At 62.1% G+C, this 22,491-nt stretch overlaps 1 protein-coding gene across 1 annotated transcript in view; it reads right to left on the reverse strand.

Annotated features, from left to right (window-relative positions):
- NAV1 (neuron navigator 1) overlaps window positions 1–19,948 on the reverse strand; it is a 45,463-nt gene extending 25,515 nt beyond the window's left edge. The window contains exon 1 of the mRNA XM_088534503.1: window positions 19,193–19,948. Coding sequence (XP_088390629.1) covers window positions 19,193–19,910 — 718 coding nt within the window. The 5' untranslated portion in view covers window positions 19,911–19,948. The remainder of the gene's footprint in view (window positions 1–19,192) is intronic.
- Between the last annotated feature and the right edge of the window lie 2,543 nt (window positions 19,949–22,491).

Genomic DNA, 22,491 nt, shown 5'->3' on the forward strand with positions numbered 1-22,491 from the left:
GCCGGCTCTCGGCCAGGCCGAGGTGCCAGCCGGGGTGGCCCTGGCAGGCGGCATCGCCGCGCCGCCGCCAGCACGTCCCGGCGCTCCGAGGTCCCCTGTCCCCGCCGCGCGCGCCCGGGCTCCGATCCACGAGAGACGGGCGCTAAGAGCCCGCGAGACGTGTCCAAGGAAGCAGGTTCAAGCCCATCCTGCAGAAGCCACCTCTGAAAATGCCCCCCTATCTCCCTTTCCCGTCCCCACCGCGGCCAAGGGGCCACACGGACAAACAAAGCACCCAGCGCCTCCCCTGGCACCGCTACAGCAACCCGCTCGGAGCAGGTGGCATCCCGGCGCTCCAGCCCCTTCCCGGGCACAGCAGGGCCGGGAGCTGCTGCCGGACGAAACCGGAGCCGCTGGGAGAGGCCCGAGCGTGGGAATGGCGGCAGCGCTGGATTCCTCCTCTCACGGATTTAGCGAGGCCGCTGCACCAGATGTTCCCAGCTGCCGGAGCGGGGCTGCTCCTCCCGGCGGTGTCCCCTGTCCTTCCCCACCTCGCCGGGGCTGCGGCCGGTGCCTCCGGGCAAAGCGGCCCCAATGAGGCGAGAGGGCGAGGAGGAGGAGGAGGGGACGCTGCGAAGGCCCCGGTCTCGCTCAGGCTCACGCTTGGCACCATGGTCCGTGTCGCTCCTGCCCACCCGCCCCATCCACATCCAGCTCCACAGGGACTCCCGGGGAAGATCGGATCGGCAAGCAGGAATTTGCCCCGTGAAGCCTCAATCTTATTTCCAAGTCGTTACGGAAATATTCTACGGTCACCTTAACGAATTGCTCCGGGCAGGGAAATTGTTTTAACTGGTTGCTCCATTCCTTCGAAAAAATCCTAATAAAATGTGCAATGAAAAAGCCAACATCCTGGGGCAACGAACCCGCTGCAGCCCAGCTGGATTGCCCAGCTCTATAAATCCCCAAGCGGATCCGCTGCCTCCTGCCGTGCCCTGGTGCCGCAGGGGAATAACCGCGGCTGCATTCCCAAGCCGCGAGTGGCCCCGCTGGCCGCCCCCCGCTCCTCGCGGCTGGACGTGTCACTCCACATGGCGTTTGAAACGTCCTTCCATCCTTCCATCCATCCCTTTCCGTGCACCGAGGCCAGATGGACAGACGGATGGAGCGGGACGTGCCTTCCCCAGGGGGTTTGGAGGCACTCGGATGAGCAGGAGCGGGGAGGCCTGCAGGGAGGGCACCTCGGTTACCTGATGGGCTGACTGTGCCCTGCGTCCCCCCCCCGCTGCCACCGCCCATGGGAAACCGTCCCCTGCCTCTGGGGAGAGCCAAGACCGGGACAAAACGCGGGTGGCTCCGGAGCGGCCCCACGGGTCCCCTCGGAGCAGCCATGGGCCCTGTGGGGCTGCGCGGAGCCGGGGGAGCGGGAACCGTCCCAGGACGCCGTCGCGCTGCCGCCCCCGCCGAGGCGCTGCTCCGAGGCGGCCGCTTCCGCCGAATCAGCACTTCTGCAGCGCGCGGATCCCGTGAATCCCCTCTCCTAATGAGGCCAGGGCTGAGCGAGCAGGAGCCTGAACCCGGCTCAACGAGCCAAGCTTTGAGAAAGGCTTTGGACTTTCTCAGGCCGGCGCGGCCATAAATCCTGGTAATTGGGTCTCTCCCATGCGCGGCTTTCCAAGGAAGCCGCTGGAGGGATCCAGGCCGGGCCTGCAGCCCGGGGCCGCTTTGTCTCCCAGCGGAGGCCGCGCTTGGCCCCGGATCCCCCCACCTGCAGCAGGACAGCGGCCTCCATGTGCTCGGGGGCCCCATCCGCGCCCCGCTGAGCGATGGGGGGAACGTCTGGGAAATCCCCCCCTGCTCCAGTGCCACCAGGAGGGCACCGGGGGGTCTGGGACCATCAGAGCGTCGCCAGGCCCAGCACCGCCGTCCCCTGCGCTGCGGCGTGGGGGGAAGAGCTGTCCCCAAGGGCACAGGGGGAATGTCCGCGCCGGCAGGGAAGGACGGGGACATGGATCACTGCTCCCCCCTGTACCAACCCAGGTGCCCCAGCACCCCGCGAAGAGCCCGTTGGCACCAACACCCACGGCCCATGCGGCCCCACAAGCCCCACGGTGTCACGGCACCAAGGAGGGACGCGGTGAAATCCGAAATTCCAGATGGCTCCTTTTTTAGGGGGTGGTGGGTTTTCTTCTTTTCTTGATTTTTTTTTCTTTTTTTTGCTTTCCCCTGCCCCATCTCCAAGGCAACGGGACTCGCTGCCATCCACTCGTTGCCATAGCGATTTCACCTGATCCCGCTCCGGCGCAGCGGAAGCGGGAGGCGACGGAGCCGCGCGCCTGCGCGCCCGGGCCTCAATGGGGCTTTATGCGGCGGAGGCAATGGGCCGATTCAGCCATCAAAGGGAGGAACCGCGGCTCTCCGGGAGCACAAGCCGGCCCTTCACTTAACCGCTTCGGTGCCCTCCAGCTGTGCCGCGCAGCTGGGCATCCCCGCTCCCGGGGAAGCCGTCAGCATCCCCGTGGTGCCTCTCCCCATCCCGAAACGCCAACCCCAGAGGCATCCACATGGAGGCACCGAGCGGGTCCAGGCTCAGGAAAGGAGGCTGGAGATGCTCCCGGGCAGCAGCAAGGGTGGCCTCAGAGGCCTCGCAAACGAATTTGGGGGGGTTGAAGCAACACAGGCCCCCACAGAGCTGCTGGCGGCGGCCACAGAGCGCTCTTGTTCGGAGCGGGGCCCTGGCGCTCACCGCCCGCCTCAATGGCCCCGTTATTGCAGCCGCGCCGGGGCTGTCCGTGCCCGGAGCCGGGTGGCGGCACCACCGGCCTCCTCCGCTGCCGGTGACTTTGCAGCAGCGCCTGCACCGTTAGATCTCCCGTGGTCCGGGTGGGAGAAGCGAGGGAGGACGACCTCCCAGCGGCGCAGGGGATGGAATGGCCTTTGCCCCTCCACGAACCCTCTCCTCGCAGCACCTTCCTGCTCCAGCCACGGCCCCGCACGTCGCTCCATGCCCAGGGTCCGTGCCCGGCAGCTCCTGGCACGCGCTGGCTCCTCTACGGCGTTCCCAGAGCCAAGCTCCCCGTCCACGGCTGGGACAGGGCCATGCTCAGGGCAGCTTTATGTTTGCAGGGACAAACAACTCACATTTGCTTTTTAGCTGTTGGAATTGCACCCAGTGGGACGAGGCGAACAGGGAGCCTTTTGTCCGCGCTCCTCGTGACAGCGAGCTCGGTGCCGAGCAGCGCGTTGCAAACACAATTCGCCGCGGTTGGGCTCTGCTTGGTCGGGCCGGCCGGCAGCAGAGCAGCCCCCGCGGGTCCTTTGCAGCCATGCAAAATCCCCCCCTGACGTGTGGGGCGCCGGGACCAGCTCCCAGGAAGCTCCCGGCTTCTCCAGTCGCATCCTGGAGAGCAGGATCCAGAGGCCTCCAGCTCAGGGGTCTGCTGGGGAGATGCCGGGCAGGCAGCGAGGGCTGCGGGCAGCACCGTGTCCGCATATGCAGCGGGATGGCTGCAGGAGGGTGCGTGCTGGGCCCCAGCGTGTCCCGCAAGAGCCCCCGACAGCTGAGTCAGGGCTGGAAGCAGCTTTTCCTGGGGCTCGCCTGGCCCTGGGGAACCAGCGTGGCTCAAATTAATTCCAGGCTCGTTGGTGGCTCCATTGTCACCACGTCCGATGGGAGCAGGGGGAGAAGCGGGGCTGGTTTCACTTCCATCTGGGGAACCGTTCCCTTCCAAAGCGTCCTGCCGCGATGCTAATTTTTCGGCTGATGATTAATTGATGTGGGGCTCGGCCGGGGGCCCACGGGTCCCCCTGTACCAGGAGCGCCAAGGCCGGCGAGGGGGAGCGGGTCTGACAGATGCTGCTAGAGCCGCGCGAGCAACGTCCTGGCAGTGGCGGGGGGGAATGGAAGGAGTTACTGCCATGGAAAGCCCTGGAGCAGGATGAGGCACCCCCCAATCACCCATCAGAGCCTCCTTCTCTCTCAAATGAGGTCCCACCCCCTCCATCCCGCTCCTCCTGCTCCAAGGTCACCCAAATTTGCAGAAAGCCCCCACAATGGCCTCTGTGACCCCAACGATTTCATCCTTCTGCCTGCCAGAGCTTTCCAGCATCCCCGAGGCCACAGAGAACCTGTTTCTTCGCCGGCGGGGCAGCGACTCAGAGCACTACCCATCTGTGCTCGGCCCCACCAAATGCTCCAGCAGCTCAAGAGCCAGCGCCGTTAGCGCAAACTTGTTTTAATTGCAGCGCCTGGAGCTCCCTTCGCAGGGTGTGCGACTCGGAGGAATAAATTGCCTATTTGGAGCGTCGCCGATTTCCCCTTGGGGACACAGAGGCGAAGGGCGGCACAGGGGGCCGCTCGATGCAAAGGAGACGATTCCTGTTCTTTAACCTTGCTCTGATAGAAGTTCCCATTTCCTTCGCAGATGGGCTGAGTCCCACCCTGAGGCCCCAGAGCCCACGGAGCCTCTTGGCCAGAAGAGAAGACATCAAGGGAAGGGGCTCTTCGACCCACAGTCATCACGGGTGTCACGGCCACATCGCTGGGGCTGCACGCTCCCCGGGAAGTGCATGGGATGGCTCCCGTATGCTCTAGGGCTCTTAGGGCTCTAAAGTAGAGTTGTTAATGCTATGGCACCAAACCGAACCATTCCTAGCTCTTTCCTTCAAAAAAAAACCCTGGAGTCTGCCACGGTAAAAAGCAACTATTCCCCATGAGACTTCCGCATCCCAACAAGGATCCAACCCTCCTCCTTCGCTTCATCCAAACGGGGTTGTGCCCACACGGGAGGACAGCACGGCCGGGCGGCCCCGCTGGGACACACGGGACCAGCCCGGGGAAGGAACCGCCGGGATAGAGGCTGTTTTGCTGCAGCTGGATTTGCGGCAGGGGCGATGCCTGGGGAGGCGGCTCCAGGGGGCCGTCGCTACCCAGAAGACACGATGGTGGTTTCAGCGCCGCTCCCCGCAGAGCGGATCCGGCCCTTAGACTTGCACATTGGAGCTGCCGGGGGAACGGGATCCTGGTGAGCTCCCTGCCCTGGGGAACAGGCGAGGACACACGTTCGCAGGAGCCTGCTCTGCCCCTGACGGGGATATTCGTCACCGCCAGCTCCGCTTGCTCCTGCTCTTGCAGGTATCTGCAAGGGTTTGCTCACCACAGTCCCATCCACGGGGACATCCGCCACCAAGAGCCCTCCAGAGCAGGGACAGGCCACGTTACACATATGCAGACACCTCCACGGAGAAGGTCTCGGGGTCGAGAGCTGTCACAGGCTCCGCTCTCCGCCGGGACAGGAGCCTCCGAGGACGTTGCAGAGGGACCTCCAGCAGGACCACAACCGGGATGAATCCCCACACACCTCGAACACGCGTCTACGTTTGCCCTGCAGGCAGCAGAGCGGCGTCGGGCGAGCACCGTGGGAAACAGAGTTGCAGCGGTTTCTTCTTTTTTTTTCTTGAGCTTCGCTCGCCAAAATTTGCTCCGGGGGACCGTCCAAACACAAAGCGGAGCCACGATCGCTGCAAGCGAAACTGAGCCAGCGCTGCAGCTTCGGGGGGAAAGCATCAGCCAAAAGGCACTCAAACAAGGAAGCGATTTGTCTTCTGCTGGATTCGCTTCCAGCTCGCAGGAGGCGCGCGGGGCAGGGAAGGCAGCTCCGCACCAGCGCGGAGACGCCACCGCCGGCCATCGGGCGGAAAACGCCTGACGGATAAAGCCCAACAGGGGGAAAAAAAGAGAAAAACCAAGAAAAGAAAATTAAGAGAAGAGGGGGAAAAAAAAGAGCAATGGAAAGACATTGCATCGGTTCAGCACCGGTTCAGATCGTTCGCAGGTCTTTGGCAGGTCAGAAGCGAGAGGCGCTCTGCAAAGCCAACACGATGTAGCAGTGTCAGGCATAAATCTGGTTTATGAAGCAGGACAAGCCCTCCCGGTCGATGGGGTTTTGGCAAAGGGCTCGCTGGTAGTGCTCAACTGTGTGAGGTCTCCTTGGCCACCTTCACTTGGCTCCAACTCTCCTTCCTCCTCTTTCCAGGCACCTTTACCCTCCTCACAGCAAGTCCGGGATTGGGCTGGAAGAAAAGGGGCTTGAATTTGGCCGCAGATCTTGCCCCTCTTCACTCAAGCCAAGCCAGGTGGCTGCTCAGGATCGTGCTCTGGCTGCAACATCCCCGTGTCCCACCGCACTGCTGGGACACTTGGTCTCTGCTGTGGAACGACGAGGAAAACACATCCCGCTCCCAGCCACCCCCATGCAAACCACTGCTACCCCCTTCTAGGGATGGCTGTGCTGCTGACCCTGTTCTTCCTACAGACGGACAGAAAAAGGCACCGGAGGTTGTGCAAATCCCGGAGCAGACTTTTTTTCCCTCCACTTCCTCTTCCCAGTTTTCCCGTCTCCTCCCCATGCTGTAGCTTAAAAATGCAGGGAAAAATATATGTCAGGAAAAGGGAAAGAAAACAAAGCAGGCCTAAAAAGAGCGACTTTCGCAACCCTGAGCAAAAACATCCCCGAGCAGCGGAGAAGCAGCCCGACTTCCTCCCATTTGGAAACCCAGAGGCGATCGGAAGGATGAACCGCCCTCCCGCGCTCCCGGGCTGCGGGTCCAGCCCAGCACCCGGCCTCAGCCGCAGGCCCAGACGGATGAGCCAGGAAAAAACCCCCTCGGCCCCAGCCGCAGAGCCGGCTCCCAGCTGAGCGCGCAGAGGCCTGAGCAGCTCGTCACAAAGCTCCTAGGAGCCGGGTGCCAGCGCGTGTCCAGGCCGATGCAAGCTCGTTCGATGCATATCTCTCACGTGACGCTGATTTGGGGACAAAAAGGAGCTTTAACCAGGGCGCTGCTACCCGGCTGCGTGGTTGCTACCCCGCGCTAGCGCGGTTGCCATTGCAGATACCAAAATCAGGATGCAGAAAAACGGGGAGGTTAAATCTGCTTTGGTAACGGCGTTGCAGGAACCGCTCGTTCCCATCGAGGCGACACCAGAGCTCCCCGGGAGCCGCGTGTTCTACGGGCGGCCGCGGCAGCAGCCCCGCCGAGCGCACCGAGAGCTCGCGCCGGAGAGCGCCGCGTGAGGGCTGAGAAGCTGCGCGGAAATGAGAGATCATTAGCATGATCTCCTTGGAAACATCCCATCGGAGCAAGTTTTCCTTCCTCCTCCTTTTTTTTTTTTTTTCCTTTCCTTCTTCCCTCCCCCCGCGCGGGCTCTGGCACCCGGCGCGTCGCCTGGCGCAGCCGCAGCCCGGCGCTTCCAGGACGCCGGCGTCCGGCTCCAACTATTGTTTGGGAGGGGGCGATGGAGCCGCGACCCCGGGGCTGCTCGGGATGGAAAACAGGGCTCTCCCTCGCCATGCGAAAAGGAGTTGGCAGCCCCGGAGCCGACTCGGCTTTGAAGCTATAGAGAATCGAATCCAAGCAAAATTTGCTTTGTTCTCACGAAGGGAACAAGAATCTTAGCAACAAAACAAATCAGCACCTCTGCCCCCTGAAGAAACATCAGGGAGGGCGCGGGGAGGACGCGGTGCGGGGAGCCGCTTTACCCCGCGTGGTCTCCGCTGCGGCCGCTTTTGGAAAATGACAGGATAGTTTTAGGCTCTCTACTGTGCTCCGCTGGGGAAGGCGAGGCTGGAAAAGCTGCTTTGCAAATTCATCTTTCTGCCCCCGAGCTCCGGGTTTGCCTCCTCCTCGCTTGCCGCGAGCGCCCGCCAGCTCGTGCGACGCGGGACTGCTCTGCGGAACCCCCAGAGCTCCACCGTGTTTTTGTACAATGATCATTCACCCTAGGGGCAAAAAAAAAATCAGAATCAGGGTGGAAAGTTTATGACTCGCTCTTCGGTTTCTCCGTGGAGAGCAGCGCGGCTGCGAACGCAAACAGCGGCCGAGCTGAGATCAATCCTGCCTCCAGATTGCTGCGATTTCCCCACCACTAAGAGCCACGACGGAGGCGACTGCCCCGGGCAAGCAATGCCAAGGTGCAAACTCTGCTCACAGAGGCTTCCCGAGGAGCCCGGCGAGCCTGGAGCGCGCGGGCCGAAGGAGCATCCCGCAGGCTCCGGGACCACGTTCCCTTGCTCATCCCCCATGCTGCTTCGTGGGGAAAGGCCCTTCCCCTCCCCTTGCAGGAACCGGCCACATGTTCTCCATCTGGGAGCAGATGTCAATAATCTCAACTTGGAAAACTAAACTGCAAAGAGCAAAAAAAGGAAAAAAAAGAAAAAGGCGCTGAGTGCTCTGCAGAGCGTAGCTGGATGATAGATATTAGGGCTTAAGTTCCAGCAGCACCGAGACTCTGCTCAGCCCAGCAAAAACGCAACTTAAAAAGGTTTGGGCAAATGAAAATGAGATGGCTGAAGGTGTCCCTGCCCAGGTATCTGTCTGCTTCCAGAAGTTCTCACCCTCGTGGAAGGAAATGGTGCTAAATCAGCTCTCAAGGACAGCAGCTCTGCACCTCCCGGGTTCCCCAAACCGCAGGGGGCCATTCTGGTCCCTAAAAAGCCACCAGCCCCAGGGTTGCTGCCATTCTGTGGTTACACTGGCCAGGGGTTACTCGAACTGGCACGATGGGCCGTGCTCTTTATGCTCTCATGTAGGGAAGAAAGGTTGGGACCATCCACAGTAGCAGGAATCGTCCCCATGCCCCGTTCTGGCCAGTCAGCAGTTTTGGACACTCTCTGAGCAGGGCCAAAGGGCAGGAGATCTGTGACTTTGCTTCTGATGACGCTGTTCCCTGCAGGGCCAAGACGCAGTCGGCTTTGGGGTGAAACAGAGAAGCTGTTCAACGCTCACAGTAACAGCACTCGGCAGTTGGGCGAGAGGAAGTCCAAGAAATGCTGTATCCAACTTCAAATCAACCACAAATGAGCTGTCAAGCTGGAATTTGCCAAAGACAAAAAGACTCATGATCTGCAAGTTCCCCGGCTCTCTACAGCCCTGGGTTACATCTCCGAGTCAGGCAAACTCTGGTTCTCCCCCTTAGCCAGCGAGAAGGCACCAAGATCTCCAGAAGAGGCAGAATTTTGACCCCAGATCAAATCTACGTGCACGTTCTTCATGAGGAACCACCGCCACAAGCGACCAGGAGCCAATGCCACTCTTGGGTACAGCCCCACGCTGGCATCTCTGCTCCCAGGACACGTTGTCTTTGCCCAGCTTAAGGTCCAATGTGCGGCTTGGCCAGGGTGGTTCCTGTTCTCTGAAAGTGGTGGGTTTTTGCTCTGATTTATAACAAATCTGGGGTTTGGGGGAGGCTTGGGGGCAGCCACCTTCCTCCCAAGGCCAACGGCAGCCGGAGGCTGCTCACCACAACTATTCACCTTCAAGGCTTCACCTCCACCGATCCAACAGCGGCCTGGGACGGGAAACCAAAATCGGTGAATGCCAAAAGAGCAGGAATCAATTAACTCTGAACATTCGTTTTGCAGCTGCACAAAGCCCAGCAGAGGCGGCTCCGGAGCGAGGCCGGCTCCTCGGGAATGGGCACAGGCCCTTCCCTGCAAGCGAAGGTTAGGAGCGAGCTTTCCGGGACACGGTCTTGCCTTCTCCCCTGCCAGGATGCGGAGGAAGCGGAACTTCGTTATTTCCCCCTGCCTTTGCTGTGCCGTGAGCGTTAGGAGCTCGGAGCTTCCTCTGGTCGTGGGCTGGCGTGGTGAAAAGCAAGGGACGAAGAGGCTGCAAAGCCGGTCTGGGCTGTGGTGGCCACAGCACCTTTGCACTGGTCCTGCTCTACATGCACACGGTTTGCTGGAGACCGGATGCTGCACTCACTCCAAAGTCATCTTCTCCCATTGAGGCACCAAAGTGGACCGGGAAGAGCTTTTGGAGGGAGGATCAGGGCACTCCCAGGCAGGGAGAGCATCCCAGAACATCCTCCCCATGGGCCAGAGCCAGGAGACACCGGGCAGGAACGTGCTCACCCCATGAGATGGCCCATGGTCTGTTTTACACCAGCCCCGTTCTGCCTCCGGGAGCTCCCGCACCGCGGCGATCTATGCGAATTAGCCACTCTCTATTCTTCCATGCATCTCCATCAGCTTGGAAATATAATGCCAGTCAGAAATAAAATGAGCTGGAAACACCGTGACAGCGCCTAACGCTCCCGGCCTGAGGGGCTCATTAAAGAGATGAGTTTCAACATTGTAGGTCCCGGTCTGAAGAGCAGGTTCCTTTGCCCTGGATTCAGGAGCACATCCCCGGCTGTCAGCGCCCACGTGTCCCTGTGGCTGGGCTAGGAAATGAAGGGGAATGGTAGGGAGCCTGGCACGATTTCAAGGCGATGGGAAAAATGGAGACGCTGCCACCCAAACGCTGAGAAGAGGAAGCATAAGAATCCTAATGGTTGGAAAAGACCTTCAAGATCGAGTCCAACCGTAAGCCCTTCAACACCATTCCTGATAAACCATGTCCCTGCGTGCCTCATAAGGCACCAGCTTGGAGCCTTATGGTTTTATGGGAGCGTGAAGACGTCCCCACCATTTGCCTCCCACCAGAAGATCCCGTCTGCAACGCGACGGAAGCGACTGATCCACAGACGAGGCCACCCCAGCACCAGCTCAAGCCCTCATGAAGGCTGGTCCAGAGCGCCGGCAGCACCAGCTCCATATCACACTCTCTCCACTGAATGCAGCGTGCTGACAGCAGTAATTTGGCATTGGAAGAAGGAGAAAAAAAAAAAAGAAAAAAAAACCCACAGGGTGAAAATCCTCCTCGCTGCAATTTGGGCTGGCACACGACCAAAACGTACCCTACACCAACACGCAGGGAGTCTGAGAACATCACGATGCGCATGGGCAATAGGCGTGTGATTTTGAGAGCTGTCTAATCAGGGAGTTATTCCCAGCCCTCAGCGATGTTGAAAGCTTTCACATCTATAAATAGCCAGCGACGGAGCGGTACCTGAATCTCAGCTTTGAACGTGATTCACTGCGGCGCTCCGAGCCCGGCTCTCCAGCGCAGAGGCTGAGGACGGGGATGGCACCAGGGGCGTTCGGGCCCCGCAGGAGAAGCACGAGGGTGGAAGCTTCACCGAAGCTCAACGTGAAGCCTGTGCAGGCTCCCAGCACCCCAGCAAGGGCTGGGATCCGGCACATTTTGGAAGACCCCTGTTGAAGGAACTGGTCTGGTGGCTTTACTGGAGCGTCTGCGCCAACGGGGCTGCTCCCAGCAGTGGCAGCACCACGGATGAGCCGACCAGGCTGGGTCACTGCAAACATCCCTCTCCATCCAGAGACACTGTCAGAAAACCTCTGCCAAGGTCTGGCACTGGAAATAAAAGCGGTTCAGGCTTTTACTGGTGCTAAAGGCACCGCTTATCCCTCTGCCGCACCGCAATTACCACCTCCTGCTCACACTCCAAGGGCTTCGCTCTTCAAAGCATCGCTCTTCCCATTTTCCTGGCTCCCACAAGAACCACCACCAGCTCCAGCAGCTCCCCGGACCTGGAGAGGACCTCAGCCCCGCGCAGCACATCCAGCTCCGCGCGCAGGAGAGGTTCCCAGGCTGCAGCCAAGCGGCTGCCGAGCCAAGGAGGCTGGCAGGGAGCCCGGCCTCGCGCGGCTTCACCTGCGGCTGCAGGTCGGGCTCGCAACCTGTCGAGGGAATCGCAGCTTTGCGAGCGCAACGCGCAGCGGGAAATGTTGAGCTCTAATTCTGGAAACTGCAACACGAAAGCCGGCTCTTCTTTGACCTTCAGCAGGTCCCTCCTTCTTGCCAGCCCACCATAAAGCAGTAACATCCTCACTCACTTGCATTGCTCCTGGATGAGATAAAACAAGGGCAAACGCGAGCTGACAGAGCAGCCCTGCGACTACACCTTAGAAAGTAAGGCTCAAAGCCTGGATTTTCCATCAATCCCTTCTGTAACTCCAGGTGGATGCTTGAGGCCAGATCCTAGTGGATAAGTCGCCCACCAAGAGGATCACAAATTGCTCAGCTCTTAGGGAGTTTAAGACGACGACGCTGATGCGAAACCAAGGAGGGGTGTGAACCGAGCGGGCGCTCGCAGAGCCTACACAGGGCATCGGGGGGACCCTGCGGCCCGCGGGCGCTGGAGCCGGCGCGCACACCGGGCACATTCCCGCACGCACAGAGGGGGCCGCAGGGCCAGTGTCCCCCCGGCACGCACAGGCCAACCCCGGCACGGGCTCCGGGGTCGGCTCGCGCATCCCGCCGAGGAGCCCGCAGTGCCCCCGGCGCGAGGCCGCCCACTCCACCGGGCCAGGAACCGTCCTGCTCTGCCCCCGCTGCCCTCCGCGGCTGCCAGGGGCTCCTTGTGGCGCGGGACCAACCTCCCCCTCCGCCCGCGTTAATCAGGACATTGCGGCCTCGCTCAGGCGGGCGGCAGGGCCCGGATGGCGAGGGACACTCGAGGGAAGCGCAGCACGGCGCAAGGAAGGGACTAGAGGGAAGCGGAGGGACCCGCGGGAGCGCCGGGCGCTGCTCGCCGGCGTCACCGCCGCTCCGGCACGGGCTCATCCACATCCGCGCGCTCCGAACGGCAGCCCCGCATTGCAGCAGCCCCTGCATTGCAGCGCCGAGGCGCCCCCAGCCCCACGCGCCTCCCCGCTCCGCAGGCCTCCGCTTCCCCGGAGCTCCCCCGCTTCCAAGCCGGAGCAGCCGCTGCGCTGCCGCAACCCCTCCCCTTCCTCCCCTTCCTCCCCGCGGAGGACATGACTTTGCAGGAGAGGGGATCCGGCAGAATCGAGCGGGATCCGCTGCCCGCGTTACCGCGGCTCTGCGAGGGAAACCCACGAGGGCTACACGAACCCCCAAAGACGGGGCCGTCCCCGCGCCACCCGGCACGGCGTCCCACCGAGCCGCAGCCACCTCCACCACCGATGTGCCGGGGCACAAAGACCTCTCGGGCTTCACCCCCGGCTGGTGTCAGTGCTCGTGGCAGCTGCCACCGGCCCCATAGGCGCTCCGGCACGTGGGACGTGGCCGCTCCACCACGCACACACGCTCCACCACACGCACAGGACCCCCTGGGGGCCCAGCAAGGCCACGGCACCACATCCAACATGGCCCTGGCCCCGGGAGCGCTGGCACGTGTCCCCAGGAGCTCATCCACGCAGAAAACTGCCTGGCCCAGCCAAGGCAACCAGGGAGCCACACGCTAGTCACGGCAGATGGGCTGTCACGAAGGGTTGGCGTCACTCAAAGCTTATGCACCTTGAAGGCCGCAATCTCTGGCTCTGCAGTGACCTGGAACAGATCTCCCCAGGTGAAGGAGTTGGCCAAGCGCCTCTCCCAGAGACTCTAATGAGGTTGAGCCCAACAGGACCATGTGCAGGGAGCAAGGGGGGAAAACTGCCGCCCTGCACCGTGAAGCCAACGGGCTGGTAACGCAGACGGATGCAACGGGGCAGGGGGAGAGAGGGTTTGTGCTGGGGAAGGGGCTGCTGGCACAGACACAACCCACTGCAGGGCGAGCAGGCGAGGGCAGAGCAGAGGAGTGAAGCTGGGGACACGGGGCAGCGTGAGGGGACTCCACGGCAGCAGCACCTGACACGGGTGCGGATGAGCCTTGGGGACATGGCTTAGCAGGGTGGTGTTGAAGGGGTTATGGTTGGACTCGATGATCCTGAAGGCCTTTTCCAACCATAATGATTCTGTGATAGATTCTCTGGGTGCCACCCAAGCCACAAGGGCACCATTGACAAGGCAGCTCAACCTGGCAGGCACTCGAGTGCCCTTCTCCCCGAGGAAGCGATCCCGGCTCCCCTGGGCCGCTGCTCCAAGAGGAGCAAGGTCTCACGGGGACAGTGCCCGAGATCACGTCCCACCAACAGATCCTGAAGAGCATTTCCCGGGCATCCTGCCCATGTCAGCCTGATATGAGTCACTCACAACAGCCCAGAGGAAATGGAGTTGTGTAATTTTTTTTTCATTCATTCATGCATTTTCCTCAGTGGACAAATACTGGATTTGGGGACAAAATATAGTCACTGAGAAAGCTCTATTTCTACAGCATTTTTTCCAGGTTCTTCAGGGGAAAAATGTTTTGGCAATGTGTCTCCAACTATCTTTGCATTTAAGTGATTGCACGGTTGCTTTTTCACGACAATCTTTGAAATAGAAACCTGGGTTTTTCCCTGTTCGCACTACCATCACTGTCGGGACACAGCGCTTCCCGACCAGCTCCGTGGTCCTCGGGCTGCACTTCTAAAGCTTCTCCCAAATCACCGCAGCCGTCACAGCTTATCACAAGGGCACCATCACGCAGGGGTCTTAGGAGAGCAATAGCACAACCGTAATAGCGATAGCTGCGCAGTTGCATTGCTTTACAAGGCAATAATCTGCTCCCAGGGCTGCAGGGAGCTACTTGGTGTCTGACCTCCTCGCTCCCTCCCGCGGAGAGCTGCGATGGACCTCATTAGCGCTCAATTAAACAGCGAGGGAAGTAGGGAGGTAGAGATACCCCTTTTAATCGTGTACCATGTGCCCGGCCAGCGGGGAAGCTAATCACGAGGGGATCTGTTCCCAGGATCTAGTTGGGAAGGGATATCCTGGTGAGAACATCTCCACCCGGACTGGGAACGCACCAGACATCAGGCAAGCGCCTTTCCTGCGCCGGCGGGGGTTTAACCAACCACAGTCTCATGCAACGGGAGGATCCCACCCTCAAAGGGGGGCATTTGTCCTTACCAGCCCTTTGGTTCCTCTCCCCATGGCAGATGGAGCCCCTGGCACCCGCTGCCCAGCCAGCTGCCAGCCTTGGGATACCCCAGGCCCAGGAAAGCTTCTTCTCCCCAGAGGTTATTTCTGGCCATGGTGTCACCCACGGGAGGACCGGGTCACCCCGTCCCCCCTCCACAGGGCAGCGCCGTGCGGGAGGTTCAGCTGCACATCCAAGGGCTGAGCAGGGCCCACGGCCGAGCGCTGCTGTGGGTTATCGCTGCCCCAGCCCCTGCAGCCCTGGGCAAGGCCACAGAGGCTCCTGGAGCAAAGATTTTAGGTACTGCCCTTACTCCTGGGACCACACATGGACGTGCTTGGCCCACCGAAACCCTTCGGGCTCCACTTACACCCATTAGCAGCCACTTAAGAGGCACCCGCAACAAGAGATGGCCAAGGAAAGGGCTGCACCAAGTAACTGCAGGATCTTGGCTGCGCTCTAGGGACTTCTTGCTAAGTGCAGCCATGGCCCAGGGTCCCGGCAAGCCCCAGCACCCGGCGCCAGGCACCGGGCGAGCTCCCTGCCGCGGCTCCCACCGCGCCGGCCGCCTTGCGCCGTGCTCGGCGCGGGTAATTAGCAAACCCAGCTGCCATGCAGCTTTGATGAGAAGCCTCGGCCTCTCTGGTGGATGTGCAAGGTATAATTTGGATGTTGGAAATAGCCTCTACAAAGCACATGTGGTTGTTGCATCCCAGTGACCTCTCCCGTCTTGCGTAAGTGGCTCCGCTTCAGACCCGGCTGCGTCGCTACCAGCTCTGCAAATGCTTCGGTGTCATCAAGCGGGTGACACAGCTGCAGCAACCAAATGAGAGGTAGCATTTGGCCACTACTAAATAAATTGTAATTTTGGCCAACATCACACTACAGCCTGTGTACACGCTGGGCAGGAGGAACGTGCAGTGGAAATGAATATTCGGGTGCAGAGACCAAGGATGCAGAAAACCTTGGCAAGGCATCGTGTTTGGTGGAGCAGAGCACGCGGGTTAGTCAGCGGCTGAACAGCCTTTGGAGCACAGGTCAACGGTTCATCAAGAACAAGACGTGCAGAGGCCGGGAGTCAGCGCGGCTCACGCCGCGTCCACCCGTCAGCACGAACCAAGCGAGCGGGTCTTCCCCTGCCACCCTGTCCCCAGGGCAAAATGGCTCAGACTGATGCCTCTAATGCCAAAAGGCTCCTCAAAAGAGTGTGGAGAAGCCATCCTGCCCTCTGCAAGGCCTCCTACAGCAACAGAGAACAAGTCTCCCTCTCAGCCTCACTGACCTGACCTAGCAGGGCTTGCAGCCAGCTCTCCTGAGCTGGGGGTCCATCCCAGGGATCATCTCTCCCATAGGAGTCAATTTGTGGAACACGCCAAGTGACTGTCACCCTTGGAGAAGGTTTTACCTGTGTGGGTCACACCAGGAGCCAAGCAAGAAGGATCTGGACCAGATGTCGGAGGCTTGAGATGCATCCAGAGCTAAACCCACTCAGCCTTGGCGTAGATGAGACAGCGCAAGCCCCTCTCTGCTATCAAACCACTCCCTGCTCTGCACGTCTCCAAGCTCCACTCAGCACATTCACCACAGAGACCATCAGGGATGTGCCAAGTCGTGGTAGGCTTGGTTAAGGCTGGGAATCAACGGTGAAACTCAATGGTACAACAGGCAGCTCAGCCTGCAACCCTATATAAGAAATGATCATTTCAATGGGGCTAAGTTCCTGATCTCGCCACCCCAGATGTTGTCCTCATCTGACCCTGGACAGATAGTCCCCAGTGCCACCACAGGAAGCCCAAAAGTCTCCAGATGTTGGGAAATTACCTATTTCAGCAAACGTGCCACCACAAGAGGTTTACAACACCGACCTTGCAGCATCCAGCCCTCACAAGCCAGCTCACCAAGGCTCCGTATGGCAAGTGCAGCCCAAGGTTGCCCAAGGTTAATCTGAGCACTGTGGCTCCAACACAGAGCCCCTGCCTGGAGCGGGAGGTCTGAACTGCAGCAAGACACCAAGAACCAGCCCAGAAACCCAAGTAGATGTCGGGGATGCTTCCACAAGCCATGGTCTTACTAAGCTTGCACTAAGCTCTCCTGCAGCCAGCGCCTCTGGTGCTCCACCCATTGCCAGAAACCAGGAATCTCTCTGGGCTGTCCAGTCCCGCATTCGTCTCAAAGCTGCAAGATTTTCTCTCGGAATGCTGGGGAAACCCCTCCGTCTCACAGCAAAGCGAGAGCGGGGACACCGAGATCCACCCAGGCGGGCGAGCGCCAGGCAGCAGCACCGTGGGTGGAGACCGATTAGTCCTATAAGTGGCAAATCCGCCAGCAATCCTGCTGTGCTCGCCGCTCCAAAGGCATCTGGCCATCCCTTGGCATCAGGGATGAGGGTGGACGTCCCCAAGGGCAGCTTCAGGACGGGGTCTCTTTGCACGGCGGGTTTTGCAGCAGGGTGGGCTCATCAAGCACGGCTTTCAATTAGGCGCACGTCACCCTCATGAGCCTTGCCAATGGGCTCCAGCCATGGGCAACCTCCGCCTGCTCCCGAAAACAGAGTCCCCAACACGATTGGACCCACGTCCCCGCTCACCGCACGTCTCAAGACGACATCTCCAGCTCCACAAGCCTCAGGGAGTTCCTATGCTGCACCAGCAAATGGGGCTCCTCCTGAAGCCAGGGCTTCTCCAGGACTCAAAGGGAGATGGGGCTCAATGTGCCTGGGCTCCCGCTTCAAATTCAGCCAGTTCGGGCACCGAGAGCCATCTCGTCATGGCTGCCCGGGGCGGGCTCATTTGCCATCATCTCGAGCCAATTTGCAGGAATGAACAGAGCTCTTCAGAGCTGTCCTCACCCGACCGAGCCTGTCGGAGCCTCTCCGCGCTGCCGTGGGAGAAGGAGCTTCGGTAGAAAGCAGGAGGCTCTCGACACCTCGGAAATACCCTGGCAGATGCTGCCTTGGTTTCCTGGAGATCAGCTCAGCCTCGAGCCTACGCAGGTCGCACCGAGCGATGGCCACGATGCAAACGCCACACGTGCCGGCACCGGGATGCCCACCCGGGTCAGCCCGGGCAGCGGCGCCAGACCCAAAGCGTGCCCGGGGCACCGGTACCTGCTGCTCCACTGAAAAGCTCACGCAGTGCCACGCGCGGAAGCGCTCGGCCACGCGGCTCGTCCCTCCCAGGCTCAGGGATCAAACGCGACAGACCAGCACGACCTACACAGCCCCGGGCTCCCCGCAGCCTGTGGCGGCGTTCCTGGAGAACGGAGGAACAGGCCTCCCTTTCTCAGCCAGAAGCTGGAGGAGCCTTTGATCCAAAACACCACAGAGCCCCAACCACAGACACAAACTCGGAGCCTGCATATGCGCCAAGCAGGCGCTCTTCCCCCGGGGCCCTCCACGCGGGACTGGCACGCCGTCCCCAAGGTCGGGCTCTAGGACGGCTCTCATCACAACGAGCAGATGCTACATCCAGCTGAGGCAGGAGGAGGAGAAACTCCACGTTCCTTGGTTCGATCTTGAAACCAGAATTGACCAAAGATGTGGCGGGAAGGAAAGCCACAAGCACAACCCGCAATTCCTCCTTGCGGGGAGACTGAGGAAGAGCTGAGGAAGAGGCCGTGCTCGGTCCCATTGGACCTTGTGTGGGTGTTTTCTCAGCCCTATCCATCATGGAAGTTATCCCCAGCATCACATTCCCACCTCTGCAACACCAGGGAGGCCAGAGGCCAGTGGAAGGGCCGCCCCGGTGTTGCGCAGCCTCCAGACGTAGCCTCCGCTGAGCCCCTCCAGGCCGCGTTCCCAAAGCCTCGCAGGAGCCCAGCACCATTTCCTAATGCCACAAATGCCGTAACTGAGATTTCCCTCTGAAACCTGGCCCAGGACCATCTTGGCTCTGTCCACGAGCCAAGCGGACGGACTTCAAGGATCGCTTGGCCACGGCGAGCTCCAGGCCTCGCGGGTGCCCTGTCCACCCCGCCGCTGAGCCAGCTGTGCCTTGGGCTCCTGGTTGAGGCAGGGAACAAACACGCAGACCTAAAATCACCCCGACCTCACGGAAACTGAAGGGTAGAGGCTTCTGGCTGCCCTCTACATCAGCATCAACACTGCTGCCCTGCCAGCACAGCACAAGGACGTGACGACGAGAGCAGCTCAGGCAAGCAGGGGAGACCTGCATCTTGCTAGGGGAGCGGGGATGGAACCGCACCTCGCTTCGAAGGCTGCATCCCGGATCCACCACGCCAGCCGCGAGCCGCTCTTCCCACCTCTCTCCGTTTTGACCAGCACGGTGCCCCGCGTCTCCAGCGCGGGAGCCAAACGGGACTGCCAGGAGGCACGAAATGGGACTGCCAGGAGGCGCGATGCCCTTTCGAGGGGCCGGGCGCCTCGCCGGGGGCGGCGGGCGGGAGCCACGTAGCTCATGGCCAGCCGCGCCGGAGCGAGCGAGGCCTCCGCACGGGGCAAGGCCGCGGGGGGACGCGGGCGACGGGTCGCGCTGCAGCACAGGGGGACGGCGGCGGAGCGGGGACGGCGGCGCGGGCCCCCTCTCTCCCCCGGCCCGCACTCACCCAGCATCTGGCTGAAGAGGAGCTGCTCCAGGTCGCCCAGCACGGTCACCACGAGCTCGGGGTCCACCTTGAGGTAGGGCTTCTCCTCGGCGCCCGGCGCCGCCGCCTTGCCCTTGCCGCACAGCAGCTCGTCGTCGCACTTGCCGCCGTCGCCGCCGCCCGCCTCGGGCGCCTTGCTGAGCGGCTTCACCTCGGCGTAGGGCCCGCGGGGGATGCGGCTGGGCTTCCCCGCGGCGGCGGCGGGCGGCGGCGGCGCCTTGGCGGGGGCGGCGGCGGCGGCGGGGGCCGCGCGCGGCGGCAGCAGCGAGTGCTCGGAGCGGGACAAGCTGCGCGACATGGCGGGCGGCTCGCGGGCGCCGCGGGCGCCGCCGCGGCCCCCGGCCGCCACCGCCACGGCCGCCGCCTTGGCCATGTCGTCGCTCCAGCGCGGCTCGTAGAGCTGCCGCTTCTTCTCGGCGTCCGTGAGGAAGGCGAGGTTCGTGAGCGACTTCTGCTTGCGCAGGTTGGAGCCGCCCGGCAGGCGGCCCTCGGCGCTGCCCGCCTTGAAGACGCGCAGCTCGGCGCCCCGCGGCCCGGCCGCCGCCGTGGCCGCCGCCGCCTTGCCCCGCTTGGGCATCACGGCGCCGCCGTCGGGGCCCCGCCGGTAGGCGCGCAGCTCCGCCGCGCCCTCCTCGCCCAGCTCCACGTCGGGAAGGCTCTTGAGGTTGCTCCCCAGCATCCCCGCGCTGGAATCATTTAACCCGCCGGCGGCTGCTGCGGCTGCGGCACCGAAGAGACCGGACAAGATAGAGAGAGAAGCGCCGTGAGCGCCCGCCCCAGCGGAGCGGCCCCACCTCGCCGCTCCGCCGCCGGCGGGACACTGCGAACCAGCGGAATGTCAGCGGCGAACAAAAAGGGCCCGCCCTCCCCGGCGCGCGGCGCGCGCGCCCGCGCAGCGGCGGGCGGGGCGGGGCGGGGCGCAGTGGGCGGGGCCCGGAGGAAGCCCCGCCCCCTCCGCCCGCCGCAGCGGGGGGCACCCACGGCCCCCCGCCCCGTCCCGGTGTCGCCCCGGGGGAGCCCACGCGTGTCCCGGCCGCGCACGTGCGGCCCCAGCGTGCGAAGCGCCCTGCGCCCCCGCCGCGACGCGTCCCGCCCGCCCGCAGGGCGCTGGGCGGCCCCCGCAGCCCGGCCCGTGGCCCCGCGGCCCGCAGCGCGGCGGGGGGGCGGGGGGAGATCTGGTTATCCTCATTTTTCCTTAATTATCCCTCCCGCGGGAGGGGGGAATTAAGTCGATTTGGTGACCTCACGCGCGCTGCCATGGCAACCGACGGAAAATATTGCATTAGGGCGCGCGGCTCGGCCGGCGCAGATAAGCAGGAGGCCGGCGCCGTGGGTGCCGTGGGCGCCACGGGCCCCTCGCCTGCTCCTGGCCTCTCGGGTCCCGCTCCGGCCCGCGGTGCCGTGGGGAACCAGCGAGCGCGGGGCGTCCTCGTGGAGCTGCTGTCGCGGGGATGGAGGATCCCTCGCCCTGTTGCTTCGACATCCTGGCTCTGCCAGCAGCGCCCAGAAGCAGCCAGAAACTCCTCCCAGGTGCAAAAGGAGATGCAAAAGAAAGAAAAATAATTCTGCACCGAAACACCTGGATTTTGCCACAAAAGGCTGCCCCAAAGGCACTTGTCTTGCATCACTGTGGTCTGGGCTGGGAGCAGGGATGTATTTTGGGAGGTGTTGCCTGTCCCTTTGGGATCTTAATGGCATCCCGGAGTGGCCTCCTGGACGGAGAAGCCCCCAGCGCTCCTCAAAGCTCCTCTCCCGCCTCCTCTTCCCGCATCTCCCTTTGCTTCCCCCGCGCATCCCTGGCGCCTCCCGCCAACCTCCGCTGCCGCAGCGGCTCCCGCTGCCCTGGCAACCGCCCCCCCTCCCGAAAAGAAACCCACCCCAAAACCCCGTTTCCATGTCCCAATTTTGCAAGGGGGGGATTCGCCTCCACGGAATGGCCTCCCTCTTCCCCCGCCAGCCCTTGCTCATCCCCAAATCCACCCAGAAAAGCCAGTGAATGGTCAGGGAGGGTGGGGAAAAAAAACCTCCTTGGAAACGGGTCGTTCCACCCGAGTGCTGCCCCGCGCCTGCTGTGGCCCTGGCACCCCACAGACCCCGTGCTCCTGTCCCCACTCGCAGCCCCCAAAGCGTCCCTGGTCCCCGACACCAGCACTGGGGCCAGGCAGCTCTCCTGCCTACGGACACTCGATGATGACAGCGCTTCCCGAATGCATTCCCAAGGGCTGGGGGACACTAGGACCTGCCCTGCGTTGGGATCCCCAGGCCCTAATGGCCCTGGATGCCCCAGCCCCAGCTGCAATGCCGGTGCCAGGAGCCCCATACCAGGTCCCCAAGGCTCCTCTGGATCATCACCCCCATTCAGTCCCCTCCCTGCAGTCCCTGTTGGGGCGCTGCTTTCCCTAAATTATCTCCCTGGTGCCATTTGGAGCCAGGGGGTCCTGCTGGAGAGCCAGGGGCACCTGGAGAGCCGTGAGCCCGGCGGGGTGGTGACCTCGGCTGTGTGGGCAGCGCGCGGCTCTTGTCATTCCAAGGCTTTCTGGGCACATCCATGTGCTGCTCCCAACTCCCTACCGCCCTCTGACGGGATCCCCGGATCAGCCAAGGGATTGGATCCCCAAAGGGATCCAAAAGGGATCCAATCCTTGTCCCACAAGTGCACGGACCCAGGCATGTGCCTCCCATGTCCCCAGGCTGGGTGAGGGGCTCTGTGTCAACAAGGGGCACGGATTGACTTTTGGCCAAACTTAGAAAAAATATATAATGGAAAATACTTAAAAATATTAAAGAGAAATCTAAAATAAAATAAAAAATATATAATCCTCTGGATGGAAAGATGGCATGGACAACTCAAATGCACCTTCCCTTGGCCCCATCCCCCATGACTGGCTCCCGCCGGGAATGAGGCAGGGCTCTGCGTTTGGGAATGGGGCAGCGCCTCGCGTGCCGGTGGCTCACGTGAGCATTCCTGAATGTCCCACCCGAATCCCCATTTTTTTCCAGGACGCCCTGTTCGAAGCAGCCCGCGCGGCGGCGCGTGTGCAGCAAGCAAAGCGGAGCGGAGCGGAGCGTCCCGCGCGTGCGGAGGGGCTCGGCGCAGGGGGCACCCAAGGCCAGCCCCGTCCAAGCGTCCAGCCCGTGTTGGCAGCGACCCCAGCACCGCCTGCCCCCGACCCTGTCAGCGAGCGCCCTTGGACTCACTGAGGCCTCCAGGCTTGGGCTCCTCGGCGGGACGGACGCGCTCGTCGCACGGCGCCGCCCTC

Source organism: Tinamus guttatus, unplaced genomic scaffold (assembly GCF_059628265.1).
Source record: "Tinamus guttatus ecotype Peru unplaced genomic scaffold, ASM5962826v1 Tinamus_guttatus_pri_ptg000563l, whole genome shotgun sequence".
Lineage (NCBI taxonomy): Eukaryota > Metazoa > Chordata > Aves > Tinamiformes > Tinamidae > Tinamus > Tinamus guttatus.